General features: G+C 42.5%; 1 protein-coding gene across 1 annotated transcript; it reads left to right on the top strand.

Moving 5' to 3' along the window:
• Window positions 1-12,000: 12,000 nt before the first annotated feature.
• LOC143935823 (uncharacterized) lies at window positions 12,001-23,428 on the top strand. Its single transcript, XM_077459975.1, has 4 exons — window positions 12,001-12,143; window positions 12,652-12,722; window positions 20,477-20,587; window positions 22,730-23,428. Exons 2-4 carry the CDS (start codon window positions 12,674-12,676, stop codon window positions 22,924-22,926), a joined length of 357 nt encoding a protein of 118 aa, XP_077316101.1. The 5' UTR covers window positions 12,001-12,143; window positions 12,652-12,673; the 3' UTR covers window positions 22,927-23,428.
• The last annotated feature ends 688 nt before the right edge of the window (window positions 23,429-24,116 follow it).

Here is a 24,116-nt window from a genome sequence, read left to right on the forward strand (position 1 = left end):
TGGGATGTTTTGGGGGGGGGGGGGGGGGATTCCCTAAAAATCTCCTTTAAAGACACTTTGCTCATTTCTCCTTATTTTTTTTTGTGTAAACTTACAACAACAACATTATTTGATTTTTGAGATTTTGTTTTTCTTTTTTAATCTACAGGAGGTTGTTTAGTGTTAACACCCCTTGTTATTTATTTCACTTTGTTTTTTGGAAATGTACCTGCCTGCTCACAAACAAACTGGCCTTTTGGAAGGAAAACACATACGCAAGTATTTCATCCAAACAAAAAATACCTTTATTTTGGTGTCAGTAACAGATAAAGAGGGAGGCAGCAATGTTGAAACTGGGGAGATTTGTGAAGCCTTTGGCCCCCAGGGCACACATCAAATATTTCAACGCAAAAATTGGTGGCCTGAGGAGTACATATCTGAGGGAGAGAAGTCTGGTACTGAAGTCCATGAAACAAAGCTTGCACACAAACAAGGCGGCCAAGGCCTCTTGGTGTGTTGGTTTTGCTTGTAGTGCCGCAGAAGCCTCACCAATCAGCCTCAGGGCCGACTCCTCAACATTCCCCCCTTTCTCGCCCTTCTACGTGGAAGGCGGAGGGGAGGGACCTGGCATTCGGTGAGGCTCCTTTGGCTGCCCACCGCCTGGATGCCGCTTACCCCCGCCTCCTCCTGGCTGCCACTTTCCACAGCTACCTCCTGGCTGCTGCATTCCACACCCTCCTGGTCCTGGCTGAGTTCTTCCTGTGTATGAAAAAGGAACATAGTTTTAATTTTTGGTTCATCAAACACACACAATTTTTACATCAACACTGTTGCAAATTGTTAACCAATAGAAAAGACTATCATTCTGAGCCCAGCATTTTTCTTTATTGTCCCAAAGGTTTTGGCCACTACTGTCTATTGATATGTGAAACACTTTCAAAACTCACCAATTAGGGAGCAGAAATCAAGTTAGTTGCTGAATTTCCTGATTTCATGGACTTCACCACCTTATTCCTCTCCTTCAGATATGTACTCCTGAGGTTCCCAATTTTCTTTTTGATATATTTCTCATCTACCCTGGGGACCACCGGCTTCACAAACTCAACCAGTTCCATTATTGCTGCCTGCCTCTTTGCTCTGCTACTGTAAAAAGGATGGGTGTTTTGCCACAGGACTGGCATGTCTCGATATTTATCGATGAATAGAGGGAGGAAGCTGTAGTCATTAAACCCGTCCATGTCTGCAAGACACAACACAAGACAAACCCTAATGTCAGGCTAAACTCCACTAATGCAGGCCTCAATCTAGAAGCAGTGTAGCCTAGTGATGTGCCAAGTTCAAAATTTTACCTTCGTTTGCGCGTTCGTCGCCTCAGCTTCTCCCTCTGTTCACAGATCGTACAGACGACACACGCGTGTTACGTTTTATATACAGTGCGCATGCGTGCAACTCCGCCCGCCCCTGACGTTCTTTCCAGAGTCTAGACTATTCCCCGCTTCCCCGATTCCTTCGCTTCCGGTGCAGTGGGGAGAGCACATGGCGGAAACACAGGTGCGTACTAATAATTACACTAAACGAGGAGGAGGGGGAGGAAAGGCCGGAGCCTGAAACGTCCCGATCCAGGAAGACAGGATTTAAGGCCGCAAATATGTCTTTTGGAGAGATGTTGGAGATGGTTGACATATTGAACATGACCGACTATGATGGGAAATATGGACCTTACCCAAACCCAAATATCAGAAAGGCCAAGATCATGAATAAAGTTGTGAAGTGTCTTCTGCCTAATTTTGGGGTACACCGATCCATGGATCAACTGACAAAACGCTGGTCAGACCTGAAACTGAGGGAGCGTTTCAGGTCTACAAAATCAAACATTGTGTAGATGTGACGCAAACTAAAATTGTATTGCTGAAATGGTTAAAAAAGAGTAATGAAATCCGTTCGGGAGAAGTGTGTGTGACTATAAGCATCAAAAGAAGTTGGTTCTTGCAGCATTGTAAAGAACAAGAGAATGCGCTTGATGAATGATTTTTTAACATTGCAGCGTGACGAATGTGCTATATCGCTTACGAGCAGTAGTTTTACCTGGACGAGCGCTTCCGTGTCAGAATTTGAATGTGAGCATGCGTGGCACTTGGTCCGATGAAAATGCTCTACACATGATCGGATTAGGTCCGTCCGGCCCAGTTGGTTGGGAAATATTTCCAACATGTTGGAAAATTGGGTCTGACGGAGATTCGGACAGAATCAGTCCGATGCAGACCACACACAGTCGGATTATCTGACGACACGGTCCGATAAGACTCATTCCGACAGATTCTCCGACCGTGTGTACAAGGGCTTTTAGTTAGTAGCCTGAGTACACAAGCCTGTCTTCTGCCTCCAGCTGCAGAGATTTTTCCTTGTGGAAGCAGTGGTCTCGCTACATAAGTACATAAGTACATAAGGATCAAGCGTGTTCTGGACAAAAGTAAGTAGTTGTGTGTTCATATGATTATTATTGCTTGCATACTGCTCCATGTGCTTTGAGTTCATGTTGTGCATTTTAAAATGGCCACTTTCAAGTTCATGGTTTCGTTCGTAGGAAACATCGTTCTGCAGATAAGTATTCCAGCTGAACACAGTGTCCCCAATAATGTTATGACCTTGAAGCTCGGCCAAAATAAACAATTGAACAACACTTCCAAACAATGTTTCATATTGTTAATTCTGCCCTCTGTGTGATAATTATTTAATTTTTACAAATCTCATAGGGGAGAGAAGACTCGGCAAGTATGAGGACACCAGGGACCCCACCCCTCACAAAGAAGGACAACTTCCAAAAGAACAAACAGGGGAGCAGGAGGAGGAGGAAGGAGAGATCGTGCAGGTTGTGCAAATTGTCACCACAACAGGTGAGTGTCGGAGAACACAGCTTCCGGTAAGCTCATCAATGTATGTCACCATATTTAAATTACATGTTTTTTTTGTTTTGTTTTATAGGTGATTTGGAAGAAGATTTCTGTTTTACCAGTGAAAGTGCCCAGATCAGGGAGATAATGGGGTGCAATGGGTATTGGGAACATATCCTGAAAAACATCAATGATGTTAATTTAAATTTGAAAAACATCATTGATGTTTTGGGGAGAGTGTGAAACACCCCAAACTAGATAGGGTCTTATTTTTGGAATTTTAATAACAAAATGTTGTAGTTCTCCAAATTCGACATTTGGAAGATGCACAGAGTGTGTAAACATGCATTATCTCCCATCATGGGGGATCAATGTATGTGTTTTGTGTTTAGTGTCTGAGATGAAGGGGTTGCAGCCCCAAAGCGTGTACATTGATCCCCCATGATGGGAGATAGCACATGTTGACTCACTGTGTGCATCTTCCAAATTTGGATTTTTCAGGGGTGACACCCCATGTGATGAAGGCAAGATCAGACCAGTTTGTACATACTCATGTCTGATATTGTCTTCACTTTTCAAAGTGGAACTTTGTAAGTTCCTGTGTTCTGTATTTTACAGTTAGATACATGCCTGTTTACACAAAAACAACAATTAAACCAAATTTTGAATAAACTCAGTTTTGGAAACACACAATTTCTTGGTTGGTTGTACAAACCTTTTCAAAACGTACATGTGAATGTGGTTGGATTAAACAGTTCAATTAGCAACAATGTGTTTTTTTTTTCATGGCAACAAAAATGTATTTGGAGTACAATTTAAGTTTGTGCTGAGAAGGAGTGTGATTTACTAAAGGCAACTCCACTTTGCACTCCCAGGGCAGTTTCAGGTGTACTTTTGCAGTGCACTTGTAGTGCATAGTGGATGTGCCTTTACTAAAAAACACCCACAGTGATGTGTAAATTTGGTCAATCATACCATTTTCCTGCCATGGTGCTGAAAATGAGCACAATTTGGGTCAGTAATGCACTACATACATTAGTTACCAAAAAAGAAGGTGTGTGTGTAGCAGACCCACAACATAATAACATTATTTGAAGAAGAGACTGTCCCATCATCTCGCTCTGAACTTGGGTTTGCACTGTTGGTGAAAAAGGCACAACTTGATCAAACCTAATTATACCTACGAGACACATAAAACCAAGCCAAGCAGTAAATGAAGGAGTTTCAGATAAAAATTTAATTTTAAAATGCCGCTCAGACATTGTCTGGCATATCAATGGCCCCCCTACCAGCAAAGTAGTCCATGTATTATGTTCTAACCTCACGGGCGCTTTGGGGGGGCAAGCCAGGATGAGCATGTTGAAGGCCCGTGAGGTTATCTGCATTGTCCATCAAGTCTGCTTCTTGTTGGCCAACTGAAACCGCATAGTTCGCAGAAACTTTTTTCAAATAATTGTGCAGAACACAGCACGCCCGCACTATGTGATTCAGTTTGTATTCTGCCATGTGAATAGGCGTAAGAAAAAGGCGGAACCGGCTGGCCAGTATACCAAAAGTGTTCTCCACCACTCTTCGGGCTCTGGACAGGCGGAAATTAAAAATCCTCTGCTCTGGGGTGAGGGTCCTCATGGGGAAAGGCCGCATCAGATGGTTCGTCAGGGAAAACGCCTCATCCGCGACGAAGAGAAACGGGAGTCCTTCCTGATTCTCCTCTGGGGGTGGCAAGCCCAGACTGCCACTCTGGAGACGCCAGTAGAACTCCGTCCGTGAGAACACTCCACCATCCGACATCCGTCCATTTTGCCCCACGTCCACATACAAAAACTCATATGTCGCAGACACCACCGCCAACATCACGATACTATGAAACCCCTTATAGTTAAAATATTATGACCCCAACAAGAACAAAAATTATTAGTTTGACCAATCAACATTCCAAGCAGATTAGACACAAACATTTTGTGACAAAATTAGTTAAACATTTTGTGAACTGAGTATTTAAAGCCTAAAGTCTAATGTCCCCTTATGAGAGTCATCACCCCCCCCCCCCCATCTGATGGGCCCTTGCTAAAAAATGAGGGGGGGATGTTTAGGACAGGTAACCCTCTCCACTTGATTGAGAGCTGAATGCCTAAATAATGTGTGATACTTTGGGAAGCCCCTCCTTAGTTACACTATTGGCAGCCCACCGGATAGGTAAGAAGTGTCAGAATACAAAAAAAATAATGAAAATGTAAGCACTTTTTGACATTCTGCTATTACATATCCAGATAATTAATAGGTTAAAATCCCCCCCCAAAAAAAGGTTAAAGTATTGAGGCAGGCCCTTACACTACATGCTTAGGTGAATTCATCCATAATGTGAGCATCAAAAAGGTAGGTATAGTGTGTATTGGGTTTGGTAAAGTCAACAGATAGAGGATTGCTATCAGCTGGCCTAGCAGTTGGGGGGAGGGGGGTTCCTAATGAGTTTGGCACAACCCCCCCCCCAAAAAAAATAAAAAAATAAACACTCTGCATGAATTGAAGCACACACATCACATTTGTAGAGATTTTAGGGGGTGTTTAGGGGAAAGCAATACTATGGAGCTGCCAAAAGACATTGTTAAGTGACTAGACTATAGTTTTATGGGCCAAGAAGAGCATGGTGGGGAAGTTAGTGAGGCAAATATGCTTGAGGACAAAGGGGCAGAGCATCTAAATTAGAGCATATTGCAATGATGGTAATTAGGGAATGAGGAAAGAAATGAAAGACATTAGCAATCATGAAATACATAGAATGTGATGTTAAAGAATAAAACTTACCTTCATATAGTCCTTCTGCAGGACCTGAATGATGGCAGAACAGGTCTCTGGAATAATGATCCCCAGAGCCTGGGGGGAGATGCCTGTAGAGAACTTGAAGTCCTGAAGGCTTCTCCCTGTCGCCAAGTAGCGCAACGTGGCGATGAGCCTATGCTCCGGAGTGATGGCTTGCCGCATGCAGGTATCCTGCCTGGTGATATAAGGGGTCAGCAAAGCCAGCAGACGGTGAAAAACGGGGTCCGTCATCCGGAGATAATTCCTGAAATCATCAGGATTATTCTCCTGGATCTCACGGAGCAAAGGCATGTGCGAGAACTGGTCACGCTGGAGCAACCAATTCTTGGTCCACAAACGCCTCCCCTCCCTGTTCATGGACCGGGCTTGTGTCAAAGTAGCAACCCCAACACGAAGTCCCTGCACAGCAGAAACTCTACGACGAGTACGTAGAGGAAACATGGTTTGAAAACGGTCTGCTTGTCAGAGCGGACACCAGAAAGCACAGATAAACAGCAAAGCCTGAAAGAACAAACTGAATAGCAGAAGCAAGCAGACAATAAGAATTGCCTTTCAAAGCGTACTATACCAAGATATAGTCCACAATGATCAACAAATACTTACTGACTGCACATACTGATTATCAGATACGCACCGACAAGCACAAACTGAAGAGCTGTAGCGATCTGAATCACAAATCTGAAAAGCGCGAATCGTCTCTCACCAAACTTCTACTAACACACGATAGACACAAGATCAGCAGAAGGAGCCCAAAGTGTGCTGGACATGGAGCTGAACTTACTTTTTCTAGTCCCGCCGTACACGGCTTACGTCACCGCGTTCTTGGCCACCTGCGAAATCAGACAACTTGGCCCGACCGTGTGTATGCAACAGTTTCGGACACAATCCGTCGGACTAAATGCGACGGGCAAAATCCGACGGATTTGGTTGGCAAAATCTCCGACCGTGTGTACGTGGGCTAAGACTTTGCACACCTTCTGTTTTAATGCGCCTGTAATGTATTTAAAGCAGAGTTCCAGACATATATTTGTTTATTAAAAGTCAGCAGCTACAAAAAGTATAGCTGTTGACTTTTAATAAACAGCCACTCACTTGTTCCATGGAACGAAAGTGGGAGCAGGCACATGTCAAAATTGGGTACATGCTCCCCCCCCCTCCCCAAAAGCTGTTTCGCAAACAGGAGCTGGGGAGGAGGCCTTTGGGTGGAACTCCGCTTTAACAGTTTAAAACTGGTTTTATTATTTGAAAGTTCATTTGGGCCTGTTTTTTCTTTCGACCCCCAAGGAGCTTTTTGCATTAGAATGCTGCGCCACAATCATGTGCCAGGCAGTTGGCAAGCGCTTAAGGTGCTTCCTCATTGACTTAATTGGGCGTGTTTGACAAGTGGCACATCTTGCAAAACGTGCAATAGTGATTTAAATGTGCTGGGACCTCCAAATATTGCGGCCTCAGCAATGTGGATAGACCCGAGTGGCTGCCATATTGTTTTGTTGGTGGGTGGATGGGGCTTGGAAGGGGAGGAAGGTAAAAACACGGATCAGTCACCCATTTACTATCCCGTTCCCATCACCAGTACAAATAAAGGGGTACATTTCCCCAGTTGGAAAACAGACAGCAACGAAAATAACCCTGTTCAATTCATTCCAAAAACGCAATCCAAAAATCACATTATATCCCCAAAAAAAAAGAAAAAAAAGAAGAGACACTCCTATAAATATTTCTCTTGCTGTTGTGATCTACATAGGTATTTGGTAAATACAGAAGAAATTTTGGTGCATAGAGCACTAATAATCTGAATGTTAGTTATATATTTATTTTATATGGCAAGAGGCAAAGATGACGTGGCATATGCTTTGTTGAAAAACATGCAAAATTGTTTGCCTTCATCATTTTGGGATTTGGAGGTAATTTATGGTTCTCAGCCATCAGCAGCATCCGCTAAAGATTCACTTAAAAGCAGTGGAGGCCCGCCCATAGGGCGCGCAGGGGCACCCCTCCCCCCAAAGCTACGCATCATAAAAAAATAAATAAAAAAATATTGTCCCTTTAAGTCTGTGTGGGACGCCAGACAAACAGGTGTGTGGGAAGCATGACATGCTGCAATCACTTAACAAAAAAAAATGGCCCTTTAAGTGTTTGCAGGGTGCTGGACACACAGCTGCTATGGGAAGAATGACATGTTTGCAATCATGTGATTGCACACAAGAAGCTCTATTGGCTTCCTTTAGAAAGTCCTTGAGCGCTAAGCTCTACGACAAGAACACTCCCTCTATATAGCATTGTTCACTGCAGTGATTAGTGATTGGTGTGGGGGGGGGGGGGGGGGGTAGTCTGATGTAAAGGGGGACTCTGATGGTGACACCTGATGTAAAGGATTCTGATGGTGACACCTGATGTAAAGGACTCTGATGGGGACATCTGATGTCAAGGAGGACTCTGATGGTGACATCTCATGTAAAGAGGGACTCTGATGGGGACATCTGATGTAAAGGAGGACTTTGATGGGAACGCCTGATGTAAAGGAGGACACTGATGGGGACACCTGATGTAAAGAAGGACTCTGATGGGGACATCTGATGTAAAGGAGGACTCTGATGGGAACGCCTGATGTAAAGGAGGACACTGATGGGGACACCTGATGTAAAGAAGGACTCTGATGGGGACATCTGATGTAAAGGGGGTCTCTGATGGGGACACCTGATGTGAAGGGGGCCTCTGATGGGGACACCTGATGTGAAGGGGGACTCTGATGGGGACACCTGATGTGAAGGGGGACTCTGATGGGGGCACCTGGTGTGAAGGGGGACTCTGATGGTGACATATCATGTAAATGGGGACTCTGATTGGGACACCTGATGTAAAGGGGGGCACATGCTGTAAAGGGGGACTCTGATTGGGACATCTTATGTAAAAGTGGGCTTTTATGAGGACACCTTATGTTAAGTGATTTTATTTCATTTTACTTGAAATGTGGCTGTGATTGGCCTACTGTGACAGGCACAGTGAGGCTGCAATTGATGGCCACGGTTTTATTTAGCAGTAATGATACATAACCACCTGATGAATAGCTATTTACAGTCCTGCATTACTGACAGTTTAATTTTTTAGTTTGTTTGCATCCCCCCAAATATTTTGAACAACCACCACTGCTTGAAAGAGATGTATGGGTTTCATAAAACAAAACAATTATACTCCCCTAGGTGGATTCAGCATTGGTCCGATGCTGCATCTGCCCCCAGCCGGATCTAAGACCGGGAACTGAGTGACCCTAATACTGCTGATTGCTCAGTTATCTGTCTTCAGAGAGCTGGTGACTGACAGTCTCTGGCTCTCTGCTCTGCCCCTCCAGCACTCACTGGAGTGCTGGGCTGTGCAGGGGGTGGGAGCAGCTGGCTCAGGCTCGAACCATTTGGTCAGGATCTTTTTCAGAGACTGGATCAACTCAGTGTCATCAGTCAACTGAAAACAGGTCACAGCAGTACAAAACGGACTGCACTCCTGTGATCCATAGGATAAGTACAAACAAAATAGCTTTGACTATACTCCTCGTGTAAGGCCTCATTCAGCCATAAAAAAAACAAAAAACGCATTTACACGTTTTTCTTCATTTACAGATATGAACGCAGCTGCATTGTTTTCAGTTGAGACATTAACATTGGTACTTAACCACTACATGTCAATGTACGTCGGCACAATGGCACCGATAGGCACAAGCACGTACATGTACGCGCTTGCCTTCCAGCGGGTGGGGGGACTGATCCGACCCCATCCCACTGGCTGCGGTGGTCCGTTTCGCTTCAGGAGCAATCCGGGATGAGGGGATGGCCATTGGTTTCTGGCCATTCCCTCTCGATCGCTCCTGGCGAATGAGAAGCTTCTCCCGCCTGTGTAGTGTAAACACAGGCAGGGAGGAAGTGATGTCATTCTCCTCGGGGCAGTCTTTTTGACCGGACTGCGAGGAGAACACAATAGTAAGTGCACCAACATAACACTGACATGTAGGTACACATAGGCACACAAATCACCCCCTGATCACCCCCCGCCCCCCCCCCCCTCCCAGTTACAGTGTCACTGATTGCAGTGATCATTTATTTACTGATCACTGCATTTAGTGTCAGTTGTGACAGTAAAAAGTGTCAGGGCAGTTAGTGTTAGGTCCAGGGTAGCCCCCTACCCCCCAAATAAAGGTTTAACCCCCTGATTGCCCCTAGAGTTAACCCTTTCACCTCCTTTTGCCAGTGTCACTAAGCGATCGTTTTTATGATCGCTGCATTAGTGTCACTGGTGCCGCTAGGTAGCTAGTTATTTTTTATGTTCACCGCCAGGTTTTTATAGCGTTAGGTACCCCCATATACTACCTAATAAATATTTTAACCCCCTGATTGCCCCGAGAGTTAACCCTTTCACCAGCGATCACCGTATAAGTGTCACTGGTGACGCTCGTTAGCCAGTTAGTTATTTAGGTTCCCCGTCAGGTTTTTATATAGCGTCAGGAACCCCCATATACTACCTAATAAAGATTTTAACCCCCTGATTGCATCTAGTTAACCCTTTCACCAGTGATCACCGTATACGTGTTATGGGTGACTCTGGTTAGTTCGTTTGCTTTTTATAGCATCAGGGCACCCACCATTTATTGCCCAATAAAGGTTTAACCCCATGATCATCCGGCGGGAGATATCAATTAGGTTTTAGGGTCAAGGTCTGCGTCGCCCCAGGCAGCACTAGGTTAGCGCCAGTACCGCTAACACCCACGCGCAAAGCATACACCTCCCGTAGTGGTATAGTATCTGGACAGATCAATATCTATCTGATCAGATCTATACTAGGGTCCCCAGCAGTTTAGGGTTCCAAAAAAACGAATTGTTTTTTTTGGTAGCGTTTTATATTTAAATCCTGAAGGCGGTGCTTGGTTTTCGGGGTTCCGTACGCGGCTAGGCTCCCAAAAAGTCCCCCACATGTGCAGGAGAAGCAGTAGAATTTATTTTGGGGTGTAATTTCACTTATGCCCATAGTATGTGTAAGCAATATACAGTACCATTTAGTGACAACTTTGTGCAAAAAAAAAAGTTTGTAATAATCCCGCAACTTATGGCAAAATATAAAATATTTCATGGACTCAACATGCTTCTCAGTAAATAGCTTGGGATGTCTACTCTCCAAAATGGGGTCATTTGAGGGGGTTTTGTGCTATTTTGGCATTTTATGGCTTTCGAAACTGTGATAGGTAGTGAGGAGTGAAATCAAAAATTTGCACCCTTAGAAATCCTGAAGGCAGTGATTGGTTTTCGGGGTCCCGTACGCGGCTAGGCTCCTAAAAAGTCCCACATATGTGGTATACCCATACTCAGGAGAAGCAGCAGAATATATTTTGGGGTGCAATTCCACATATAACTATGGCATGTGTGAGCAATATATCATTTAGTGACAACTACTTTTTTTTTGTGTGTCATTATTCAATCACTTGGGGAAAAAAAAATATTCAATGGGCTCAACATGCCACTCAGCAATTTTCTTGGGGTGTCTACTTTCCAAAATGGGGTCATGCGGGGGGGGGGGGGGTTTGTACTGCCCTGCCATTTTAGCACCTCAAGAAATGAGATAGGCAGTCATAAATTAAAAGCTGTGTAAATTTCAGAAAATGTACTCTAGTTTGTAGACGCTATAACTTTTGCGCAAACCAATAAATATACGCTTATTGACATTTTTTTTACTAAAGACATGTGGCTGAATAAATTTTGGCCTAAATGTATGACGAAAATTTAGTTTATTCGATTTTTCTTACAACAAAAAGTAGAAAATATCTTTTTTTTTTTTTCAAAATTTTCAGTCTTTTTCCTTTTATATCGTAAAAAATAAAAATCGCAGAGGCAATCAAATACCATCAAAAGAAAGCTCTATTTGTGGGAAGAAAAGGACGCAAATTTTGTTTGGGTACAACATTGCATGACCGCGTAATTACCAGTTAAAGCAGTGCAGTGCGAAATTGTAAAAAGACCTCTGGTCCTTAGGCTGACAATTGGTTCGGGGCTTAAGTGGTTAAACACGCACTGCATTCAGATCTAATACAAAAAAACAAAATGTCTATGTATAGATACACATATCCCAGATGCAGATTCTACTTACTGATCATTATGCAGGAATGTTTGTGCTAGAAAATACATGCATAATAGGATCAGCAAAAATGACATGCCCATGTGAGAGAGCTGAGGAACTACAAGAGCCTGCGCTCCAGGAATTATGTAGGTAAAAGCAGTAATAACCTAAAAGCCAGTGAACAGGATTTTTGATCCCCGTGCCTGTCACTCTCTGCTGCTCTCACAACACTGCTAGACAGGTGTGGCACTCTAGGGAGTAACTTGATCCACTTTCTCCTCCCCTGAAATAGAGGTATATAGAGGGGTTTATATAGCTATGTGCAGTCTGCAAGAGGTCGAAGTCTGAGAATAATTGGTAATTTTTTTTTTCCTTCTGTTTCTCCTTTCATAATGTTTTTTTTTTTCAAAATGCTATTTCATCCATGCTTTGGAAATTCAAGACTTTAACCCCTTTTTTTTCTTCATTGTTAAAACCTTGCGCTCTATTTTAATTGTTTTATTTATTTTTAATTACTCAAAGCCACCACTTTTTTTACTTTTTTTTTACTTTTTATGTAATATGCTTTGTGCAAAGATTTTCCAAAGAGCGGCATATCTTACTGACTAGTCTGATTTGAGGTTTTCAAAGTCAGATTAGTGAAAAAAAAAAATGTTTTCTCTGTATCTTCTACCGTTGGTAAAGCCTGTCTGTTTCTCTTCCTGCCAACACCTCTTGTGTTTTCATCTAGCTTCAGGGATATGGATGCAGCCATCCCAGCTGTGCTGTTCTCGTTCATGTACCTCTTGGCTATCTCTGTGCTCTACTAGGCATTCCATAATGGAGGATGTGTTAGTGAAGAAGTTTTGTTATTGTTCCTTTCTAGAGATACTTGAAAGTCAAGAACCATGAAGGTGCTCTTATATCTAACGTTTGCTGTTGGACTGATTGCAGTAGGTAAGTGATGACTTTTTTTTTTTGCAATACTTATGCTGGAGGGAGAGGGAGTTGAGGTGTCTGTATGTGTTTTTTCTTTTTATGCCTTTTTTCTTTGTTGTGCTTGGGTGTGTCGCTTTAAGGGCCTATTCACATTTCTCCTGTCTCTTGTTGTCAAATATATGTAATTTTACTACATGAAATGCATTTTGTGCAAAACCCAAGCCTTTGCTTTGTGGATCATTCACATCTATGCACTTTAGGGGAACTAAAATGTAGATGCCATAATTTGTATTTATTATAATCCAGCCTGTCTGCACAGGTCCCATACAATCTACTGCATTTAACTTAACTGTTAAATAATGTTGTGTGTTTTTATACCACTGTGGCATGTGCACAGGTTACTCCAATAAATAATACTATTACTCCATCCCTTCAAGCAGCTCTAGGCATCTGGTTTCACTGACTGCTCAGGAGGACTCAAAGTTAACTGGGGCAAATCCCAAATATTGCTGATTGACACTGAGGCAAAATCTTTACAAGACCCTAATCTCCCCTTAATATGGACCAACAAAATTATCTGGGTATCCACATTTTCTCATCTACTGCTGACTATTATACATTAAACGTAGCTCCATTGATACAAAATATGAAGGCTAAATTGAAAGCATGGGCTCTGCTCCCCCTCTCCCTGATTGGGCGAATTAATGTATTCAAGATGAAGCTTTTGCCTGCTCTGTGTTCTTAGACATTCCCGAGTGCGGATACCCAAGAAGGTGTTCCGCCTAATGCTGCGCACACACAACCGGACTTTCCGGCAGAAAAGTTCAGACGGAATCATTTCATCGGATATTCCGATCGTGTGTGGGCTTCATCTGACTTTTTTTTCCAAAAATTCTGACAGACCTAGAAATACAACATGTTTTAAATCTTTCCGATTGAATTAATTCCTATCGGGAAAACCGTTCGTCTGTATGCTATTCCGACGGACCAAAAACGCTGCAAGGGCAGCTATTGGCTATTGAACTTCCTTTTCTAGTCTATTTGTACGTCATCACGTTCTAAACGAACAGACTTTGGTGTGATCGTGTGTAGGCAAGTCCGTTTCAGAGGAACTCTGTCGGAAAAAACGTCAGAGTTTATTCTAAAGGAAAGTCCGGTCGTGTGTATGCGGCATCATGAATACTACCTTGCTTGCTTTTCTCTGGGGCACAGGCCAGCCGAGATTTAAGTTTGCAGTGTTGCAGAGACCTTGGAAGGACGGGGGATTGGCTTGTCCCAACCTACATAGATACTTCTTGGCAGCCCAGTTGTCACAAGCGCACAATTGGTTAGTCTCTGAGTCCAATGCAGAAATGGTTCTGGAGGCAGAATGTTTGGGCTCCTATGATGCGTTGCGGAACTTAGTCTACCATGGACCCTCTGCACCATTTCGCCTGACAGTAGCTATGCGAACTGTGCTGAGGGCGTGGTCGGTGGCTCTTTCGCGGCACCCCATGCCTTCTGGACATATCTCACCACATACTCCCCTTTGGTTTAATCAGTCACTGTCAGAGTTTGTCAATTCTGGATCCTAATATCTGGACAGTTAAGGATACTAAATATGTGGATCAGATCTGTACAGGGGGTTCAACTGCTGACCTTTTGATGGCTTGAAACAAAAATACGACCTGCCTAACTCATACTTGTTTAGGTTCTTGCAGCTTAGGCATGCTTTTAGTGCTCAATTCGAGAACTTTCAAGTGGCTTTTTATATTTTGTCTCTGGAAGACTTACTCAGAGACGGATCTATAACCAAGCCACTGTCCAACATATACAAAGCATTGTCACCTAATATACACACGGGACTTGAAACCCTTAGGGCCAAGTGGGTGGAAGACTTCCCTGACATGGGCAAGGAGGACTGGGAAGAGGCACGGGAATGCTCCTTCACACAATTGGTCTCAGCAAGAGACAGACTAGTACAGTTTAAGATCATGCACAGAGTGTATTACACACCCTCACGTCTACATAAAATACCAGTCTGTCCCAGCTTCATGCTGGTGGTGTTTTGCTCCATCAGCGGGTTTCATTCATGTATTTTGGACCTGTCCTCAAATAAAAAAATTTTTGGAGGGAGGTAGCTACAGTTATCTCCACTGTCACCACCATCCAGATCCCACTAACGGTGGAGGTGTGCCTGATGGGTTTTGTCGACCCTCTGGTTCATAGTCGAGCAGTCAGAACCCTCCTGGGAGTATTAGTTTGACGCAAGCAAGGCCATTGTACTCTGGTGGAAATCTTCTATTGCACCATCAGTCAATCTCTGGAAACAGCTGATTAACTCTGCACTTCCATTGTATGAGGCCACTTACTTATCTAGAGGATGTGCTATGAAATTTCACAAAATGTGGGACATATGGTAGTCTTTGTAGATGACTAGAAATATCCATGCAATAATTCAACCATTCCTAGCTAACGGAACTTTGAATTCTTGTTTCACTAGTCAGAAACCTTACGGGTAACTAAGGTCTGAAAGCGAATCTATCTTCATAGTAAGCTAGGTTCTGAAGTTTAACCGGTGAAACAGATATGTTTCAAACTGCATAGGTGGTCCGAGCATACCAAGTTTCTATTTTTATAGGTTGTGTTCTAGTTTTATAGGTGTTGTTTTAGTTACGTCTGTGGTATGTATGTTCAAGCCTGGGTATGCCCAATCGGCTCTATATTGTAGCTTAATCGAAATACTGCAATAAAAAGAATAAAAAAATAAAAAAATAGTACTATTGTGGTGTGGTGTGGTGTGGTGTGGCTCAGAGGTAAAGAAACAGGAGCAACAACTGACAGTCATGAGTTCAATACCACCCAGAGCCACTTGGGGCGCAACTACGCCTGGCTGTCTAAAAGACACTGTAGGGACCGTGACAGAACCATGGGGAACAATCCATTGTTGACTCCCATAGGTTCTGTGGGAGCATACAGTACCTGGTGCATTGGAAGGGGTACGGTCGGGAGGAACGCTCCTGGGTTTCATCCTCGGATGTACATGCGCCTGTCCTTCTCCACAAGTTTCATAGACGTTTAGGCGGCACAGTGGTGTAGTGGTTAGCACTCTCACTTAACAGTAAAAAGGGTCACTTGTTGTAATCCCAACCATGACACTACCTGCCTGGAGTTTGCATGTTCTCCCTGTGCCTGCGTGGGTTTACTCCGGGTACTCCTGTTTCCTCCCACACTCCAAAGACATGCAGGTAGGTTAATTGGCTTCTGTCCAAAACTGGCCCTAGTATAAGAATGGGATTGTGGGCTCCTTGAGGGTAGGGACTGTTGTGAGTGTGCAATGTACAGGGATAGGGACAATTGTAGACACTCACTCAGGTTGAACTGGATGGACTGGTGTCTTTATTCAACCATACTAACTATGTAACTATGTACACATGTGCGACATGTACTGGCTGATGTTTTGTGCCTTCAAGGGCCATTTAATGACAATGGCAGTGCAGGAAAAAAACACTCAAAGCAGGTGTCCAAGCATGTGTTAAGCAAAAAAAAAGAAAAAAAAGCCCTGCGTTGTGATGCATTAGTAGCCAATTTAACCACATGGCAAAAGTAAAAATGTCAGGCAGTATGAACGATTGTGCATCATTAGCATATATTTTGATAATTAATGTGTTATTTAGTTTGATTTGGTCATAATTTAGTTCAGATCAAAATAACAAGCAAATGGATGATGCCTTACAGCTTATTTTTTTTACTTTCTACTCCTTCAACGTGTGAGCCATTAATGTATTTAATCTGATTATTATTCTTTTCTAAAAAAAAAAAAAAAAAAAAAAATTGTTTGTATCACAATTATTCAACCAGAGAAAGTTAAGCCTCATACACACGGTTGGATTGTTTGTTGACAGGCTGACAGGCTAGTACATTTTCGGCAGACAACGGCTTGACATCAGATTTTCTGTTGGTCAGTACACAAATTCGTCACACAAAAGTCGAAAGTACAAACACGCATGCTCAGAATCAATGCTCGCCAAAGACGAAATTAGCAGAAGGGGCCCAAATGGTGGCGCTCAAGAGCTGAAATTTCTCATAGTACGTCACTACATTCATGTTTGTGGCACGACAATTGTGTAACGTTAGTATGCAAGACAAGATCCTGGAGCACGCCCCTTTGACAAAAATCAGACGCTCAGTTGGCCAACAATTGTACTGTGTGCACGAGGCTTTAGTGTGTGTTGAGTATGTTTATCTATTAAAGAACTGAATAGACTGCATCATTAAACATACTGAGACTTCTAAATATATTCTATAATCATATTTTTCACAATATAGTACACGTTTTGCCTTGTTCTGTTATGCATGAACAGACTCCATAGTACTTGGTGACTATAGGAAAATTCTGTAGTAATCCTCAACATGCTGCATCAGGACTCTATAGTGGAAAGCAGAGGCTGAACATTTCCTGTTGTGCTTGGTACTTCAAAAGGCTCTTCAGGCACAGTGGAACAAAGAACGAGTGATGGAACACAATGTGCAGATTAAACCATTTTGATTTCACTACTCTGCATTAGAATAACAATTTTTTAGGTGGGTGTGTGTTTTAACCCCTTTGGGGATATGCTTATTTTTGCCAAAGCAGGTGGCTAAGCCAGCTTTTACACATACCAGTACAATGTTAAAATCTACTAAATCTCCTTGATACTATTTTTATGGATAAATTGGCCTTGTCAACTCACTCTGATAGTCTTGGAGTCACCAGTTTTCTGCCCTTCTCACCCTGTTATGCTGCATGATGTACTAGTCACCACACCCATCCACCTATATTACATGGTGACCATTTTCCTCATTACTACGTTTTGTTATGCATGGCAGTTAGAATAATGTTTTTGCAAATGCTGCACAATATTACTTCTCTTGTAATGTATTCCGTAGTGTAAAGAACAAAAAATACAAATTATTTTGTATGCATGACCGCTGCACCTTATTGTTCTGTATGCTGGATATATCTGTTAATCTGTATACCTGGCCACTGCACACCAGCACTTTGCTTGTTCTGTATGTATGGATAATGCACAGTAGGGGCTTGGATGAGTGACGACTAAAGATAGATAGCTTACAATTCTGCAACAGGGACTGGACAGTGATCTTCCCCTTGGCGCAAACCATTAACCCAGTGCATAGGCTTTAGTCAAATACTGGTGGGATTCCCATTTTTAAACAGATCTGACACAAGAGAAACTTGGAGGCTGTCATTTTTGAAAGTACTATTCTAACATACTAACCCTTTGACTTCCATAATCTCTGGCCAGGAACCAATATGCAGATAAGTATTGCTGCCTTTTCTTGGCCTTGATCTACATCCTTTTAAATATTAAAGTCAGAGGGTCTGTGGTGAGTTCCATACTGGGCTGGCTGGGAATCATGAACTAGTTAAAAAAAAAAGCTCATACAGACCTGCCCAGGCTTCCTCAAATCATTTAGCCTATAGCCTGTAACAGCCAGCCAGTCCTCTTCAGAAGGTCGGTAAAGCCAGTCCTATTTCTCATGTGGAAGGCCAACATTGCATTATTTAATTTCTTTCTATTATCATGCCATAAAAAAATGTATATATTTTTTTTAATTGCAAATGTATTTGCTCTTAAAATGTGTCATTTGTTTGGTAATCTCAGAGTGATCAGGGTGTCCTTACCTTCTTATCTCAGGGGGGCAAAGAGAAGTTATGCCAAGGTTACATTGAGGGATGTAATCAAGAAACCCTTTTAGCAATAGGTCATGTGGTTTAATACTCTCATGATGTAAACATGGTATTATATAGCCATATCCACTTTTTCATCAATGAGAAGTTAATGTATAAGGCAAATATTTGCTCAGTCAACAGTGGGAATTCTGACAGAAAGGCTGCTTACTCAATAAAATGCTTTTAGAAGGGTAGAGAAGGTAATTGTAGATAAGGCTAAGAGCATAAAAAATTGGTGTGCGTGTTGGATGTGTAGGATTATCGAAACCAGAAAACAAGATAGGTGGTAGAAGGAAATATACTATACATAATGTAAAAAGCACCTGTACTCTTCTGATCAACATATACCCTTTGTAGGGGAACATCTAGTTCTTCAGTGATGAAGGTCTTGGTGTATTTTAAGGTGTAGCGGACTCACAAGTTCATCTTTTTTCATAAAAGTTTAATCAGGTATGCAGTTTAGCATATACAAGTGTTTCTTAATGCACTTGTATGGGGTTCAACTATCACTCATCTCAGCGCACTTCCACGTGAGTGCAGATACTGTATTGAATCACTGGGCTATGGGCTTCCCATGTGACATCACTGATTGGGCCAGTGCTGTCACACGCATCTCCATTTCTGGAAGTACTTCACATTTTCCCATTTCCAGTTCAATGAACAGAGCAAAATACAGGTTCTCTTTAAAGAGACACTGCTTATTTGTCTTTCACCTAGCCAAACTCAATTGCTGCCTCCCAACCCCATCTGAAGCCCTCTGTAATGGATTGTGGCTTCCAGATATCGAGGGAGGGACCATTTATGGTGCCATGACCTCATGACCTCATCCAACACCAGTTGAAACTAAAACTTCAACAGACAGGAATGCTAAGGTAAGGAGGTGGTGGAGTATGGCAGGGTAAGTCTGAGGGTACATATCGGGGGGTTGGTGGGTTATGCACGGACAATGTCACTTTGCAAATAGGCAAAGTGATAGTGTTTATTTAAAGTTATTGTTCCAGAATCAGTTAAAACCATTTGTCAATTGGCAGCAAACTTTATTTTTAGTATTGTGGTCTTTTTTTATCTATCCTAAAATGAATCAGATGCAGTGAACAACAGCATTTAACTATGATGTGCACATTCTAAGGGACGTTGGCTGATACAACTGATTGAAGATAGATCCAACTTTACCCCTTAAAATGAATCTATATTCTACAAGAGAACGAGTCAGAATAATGATAATCTCTTTAAAGCATAAGCTGTTGCCACATACGCTTTTAGCCATTTTCTGGCTCTGTTGCTTTAGTAGTTCGTTTTGGAGCTTTAAAGTTGTCATTTATTCTGCTTGTATTTTGCCTTCCCTGGTCCCCCTTCTCAACATGCTAGTGAATTTTTAAAATAAAACCTTCCTGTTTACATACCTTATGTTAGATTTGGTGATGTCATCACTAGGACTCTGTTCTTTTCTATGCAATTCAGAAAGATTTTTTTCAGTAGGAGGGGACAACCGGAAGCTCCATGTAACATGAAAACATCACCGGCACCGCATCCTTTCACGGTAGCTCCTCTCAAGAGTCCTCAGTGCTGATGCAAGTAATGGGAAAGGTTATGCAAACATCAAAATACCTTGATAGGTTGGTGGGCCTACTTGGGAGGAGTTGCATAAAGACAATGAGTGTAAGAGACCAGTAAGGGACGGGAAGGCTGGGGAGGAAGTATAAGATGTTGGCTGTCCTTCATCCAGGAAACGAGGCTCTCTCTGACTTTCTGCATGTTCCAGTGCATACTGTAAGAAGCTTACAACATGCAGTAAAAAACAGTAAGCAGTTGCATTACAAGAGAGGAAGTTGTACAATTGTGCAAGACTGAAGGTAAGACTGGGGTTCAGTTTTTAAATGCCAAGAATCTGCTGCCTGATAGGATTGAAAAGAATTACAAGCAAACATTTAACATCGAATGCTCGATTTTTGCATGTATGTTCTCTTAGGGCAAGTCTTTCCAGAATGTTTTACTAAAGTTGTCTCCAGCCCCTTTTTGGTAGAGGTCTCAGAACTTTCTAATTATTTTCTCTTTGCAGCCTCCACCTCCATGTGTAACATCTGTAAATTCAAGGCTCTTTCCATCTGCTTCACTGGATCATCCACTCAAAGCTGCACTGGCAACTGCTCCACCACCAAAGCTAGCTTCGGTAATATAAAAAAAAAAAAGATATTTTTATGTCAAGCCTGGAATGACTAACGCAAACAGTATAGTTGTAGGTTTGCTGATCAGCCTTAAACTTTTTTGGATTTGCACAGAGCAGCCCAGATCCTCCTCTTATCGGATCCCTCTTCAGTGCCGCTATCCCCTCCCTCCTGTTAAGTGCCCCCACAGCAAGCAGCTTGCTATGGGGGGCACCTGAGCCATGTCCATCCAGACATGGAGCTGTAGCCTGCCCCCCCCCCCCCCTTTCTCTCCTTGTTGGCTGACTGACTTTAACAGCAACAGGAGCCAATGATGCTGCACTGCTGTCTCAGCCAATGAGGAAGGGAGTCCCAGACAGCCGAGACACTAATGCAACATCACTGGATCTTCTAGATGGACCTCAGGTAAGTATTAGAGGGGCTGTTGTGCACCGAAGGCTTTTTTTTTTTGTCTTTACAACCACTTTTCTATTTAAACTCTGGGTCACAGGAGTGCACTTCCTTTTGGTCTCTTGTGACCCAGAGTCATCTAAGGGCTTGCTAAAGCCCATTATCAACTGATGTCACAGAGCCGCTCAAGGCTCTGGAAGGATCCTGATCATATTGTCAGTATCCACCCAGCTATCTGACTGACAGAGGGCCCTGGCTCTCTGCACATGGCTCAGAGCCAATCCAGCTGTGCCTGCCCCCTCACTAGACAGGTGCTCCAATGAGTGCTGAAGGGGCAGAGCAGAGCGCAGTGACTGACAGTTGCTGCTCTCTGCTCCGAGCAAGCCTAGAACTGAGGGATCGGTGGTCATGTGATTGGCTCAGTTCTCATCAGACTGACACTGCAGCATGGGGGGTGAGTAGGTAAGTTCTATTTTTTTGGGAAAACCTCACTCCTTTTTTAAAGTATATCTGAAGCCAAATGTTTTTGTTTCAGATAAAATTGGGGGAGAGTTAATATCCCTTTCAAGTTTAGTGTTTGTGAGCCCACTGGCTAGATTTGGCCACTCTATTTGCTGTAGTAACTACTGTCACTGGGACTAAAAGTGAGGGGGAAAAATATAACATTTTCAAATGGTAACCAAAAAAAAGAATAGAGGGGAGATGTTCTGTCTAATAGGATATCCCTCACTTTGGCGATATTCCTTCTTGCTTCCTGTTTTTCCTCTGATATAGAAGTAAAGGGAAAATCTCCCCAATGGAACACAGATGGCAAAAAGCCTGAGTGGTGTTGCATCCCTTCATAATCACCTGCTTCTTCTCAAGGTCTGACAGATTTACCACCCTTTATTACTCTAGCCAACATGTTTTGGCTTTAGATACAGTATACTTTTACGCTTAACCCCAATCAAAACTTTCCTCTGGTTTGGAATGGGAGAGGAGAGGGTAATCCCTTATGTGCTGGTAGTTTAGGAGTAGAGTATGGGGAGAAGCAAAAGGGAATACTTTAGAGCAGTGGTTCTGAACCTCAGTCCTCAAGTACCCCCAAAGGACCATGTTTTGGAAACTTCCCTTAGAAAAAATAGCTCTCATCAATACCATGTCATTGTTATTGATTTAAAGCAGCCTCGCTTTAACCACCCCGTTAGGGGTACTTGAGGACTGAGGTTGAGAATCACTTTTAGAGTGTCAGTTGAGTGATGGCTCCGAGTCTATTGGGGCTGCTGACATCACATTCCAGATAGTGTCAGGGCTTTTGGATGTCTATATAAAAAAAAATCTATGGGTAAAAAAATGCCTAAAATACATTAACTGTGCAGATATGATCTTTTGGGAAGATTTTTTTTGTTGAAATTATTGGTTCAGCAGCAGGGTCTCTTAAAATATGGACATAGAGCATGAAGTTCTCCATATGCACAATTTATCTAACATGTGAAATGGGCTGCAGTATGGATTTAGGAAACAATGTTATGTTGTGAGGGGTGCCTATTATGCCACAATTTACAATCTGTCCGGCTGCTGCAGCTATCACAAAGTCAGATTATGGTGTTGTGCTCCCTTCACAATGAAATGTTAGCAGCAGCCAAGGTGTGAGAATAATGCTGTGTACACACGATCAGAATTTGTGATGGGAAATGTTCGATTTGAGCTTTTAAATATTAGAAGCTGACTTTTAAAAATGAGTAGCATGTTTTTAGTGCATCTCTTTGTTTTTACAGGTTCATTTTCCCTGTTCTCCAAGCTGAGCTGCGACGCAAACTGCACTGCTACCCCTAAAACCACGGACAATGTCTTCAATTATGACTACAGTGTTTCATGCTGTAACACAGATCAATGCAACACTGGCAACTCTGTCAAGGTCTCCTTCTCCCTAGGGTTGGGGATGGTACTTTTGTGGCTACTGAATGCTGTGTGATCAGCTAAGCTACAGAGTCCACAGGGATGCCTTGGGGCAAGGCTGAATGTAAACATGCTACAGCTGCAACTCCTGACATGGCCAAGTTGTTTTCCAAGGACAATATCATACAGAAGTCCTGCACTACACAAGCAGTGACTTGGTCTCTCTCCTCCATGCTTGCTTTGCTCTCACCAGTGTTCCAATTTCCTTATGGCTCAATCTGCTAATGTCATTCCACATCCACAGTAGGAGGCGGTCTCTCTGTAGACTGTCTTGTGAGTATGAGGTCTTTTACTGGACTGATTCACATGGGACTTGCACTGGGTTTTACATTTTTTTTTTCCAGTTAATGTATTTTTGATTATTAAAATGTACTGCTATAATGTATAGTGAAATATAACTACAGGTTTTTTTATACATTTTGTAATGCAAATATGCAAGTCCCAACATTCAGTCTCTAGATATATTGCGGCTTGTTCCATTAAATGGAGTTCATGAAATCCTTTTGACTCCGACCATCTGGGGCTACTTTTTTTTTTTTTTTTTTTTTTTTGCCACAGGTTGTTTTAATGTGAATCCTGCCACAGGATGGCTGGCCACTTTTGGCAAGGAGAAGGTAAGTATCGATATCACGAGATTGGCTTATTGTTTAGAATTAGGTTAACATTAAGGTTCAGTCCAGGGATTGAGGTCAAAATTTATGTAAACCCAATATATGCTTAATATTTTTATAAAAAATATATATTTTTATTAACTTAATGTAACAAATGTAACAAAGGGTAACAATGATCAGGTTTCTAGCTCACAAATGGGCTCCTGCATTGTTACATAGGCTTTTAGCAGAGATTGCAAGAGGCTGCTTCAACCCACATTATAAAGGCAATAGTCTGCCCTTGTCACCATAAGGTAACCAGCCCTGAGAAATATATCCATGCCATGTAGCTATCACTAGATGGCTGTAGACAAGAGGTGACTAAAGATGCAAAAGGAGGTCATCAGTACTGATATACAAAATGCGATGAGAAATTTGACCTTATTAAATCTTATTAACGATACACAGTGCTTTTACAAACAAAATGGGACATCGTCTACTTTTATGATTTCAAAATGTGAATGCAAGCTCAAAATGTTCAGAATGTAGTGAAATAGTGTAGCTCATAATTTTAACTCCTTCAGACACCCTACTTAAAATGATGTCGCCAGGTGTG

This window comes from Lithobates pipiens, unplaced genomic scaffold (genome assembly GCF_037356315.1).
Source record: "Lithobates pipiens isolate NorthernLeopardFrog02 unplaced genomic scaffold, aLitPip1_a1.2 Scaffold_1, whole genome shotgun sequence".
NCBI lineage: Eukaryota > Metazoa > Chordata > Amphibia > Anura > Ranidae > Lithobates > Lithobates pipiens.

Excerpts from the sequence above, each read along its gene's own strand:
- LOC143935823 (XM_077459975.1), top strand. The coding sequence starts at position 12,674 with ATGAAGGTGCTCTTATATCTAACGTTTGCTGTTGGACTGATTGCAGTA. Across the intron at positions 12,723-20,476 it reads TGTTGGACTGATTGCAGTAG|CCTCCACCTCCATGTGTAAC; the intron begins GTAAGTGATGAC and ends TTCTCTTTGCAG. Across the intron at positions 20,588-22,729 it reads CACCACCAAAGCTAGCTTCG|GTTCATTTTCCCTGTTCTCC; the intron begins GTAATATAAAAA and ends TTGTTTTTACAG.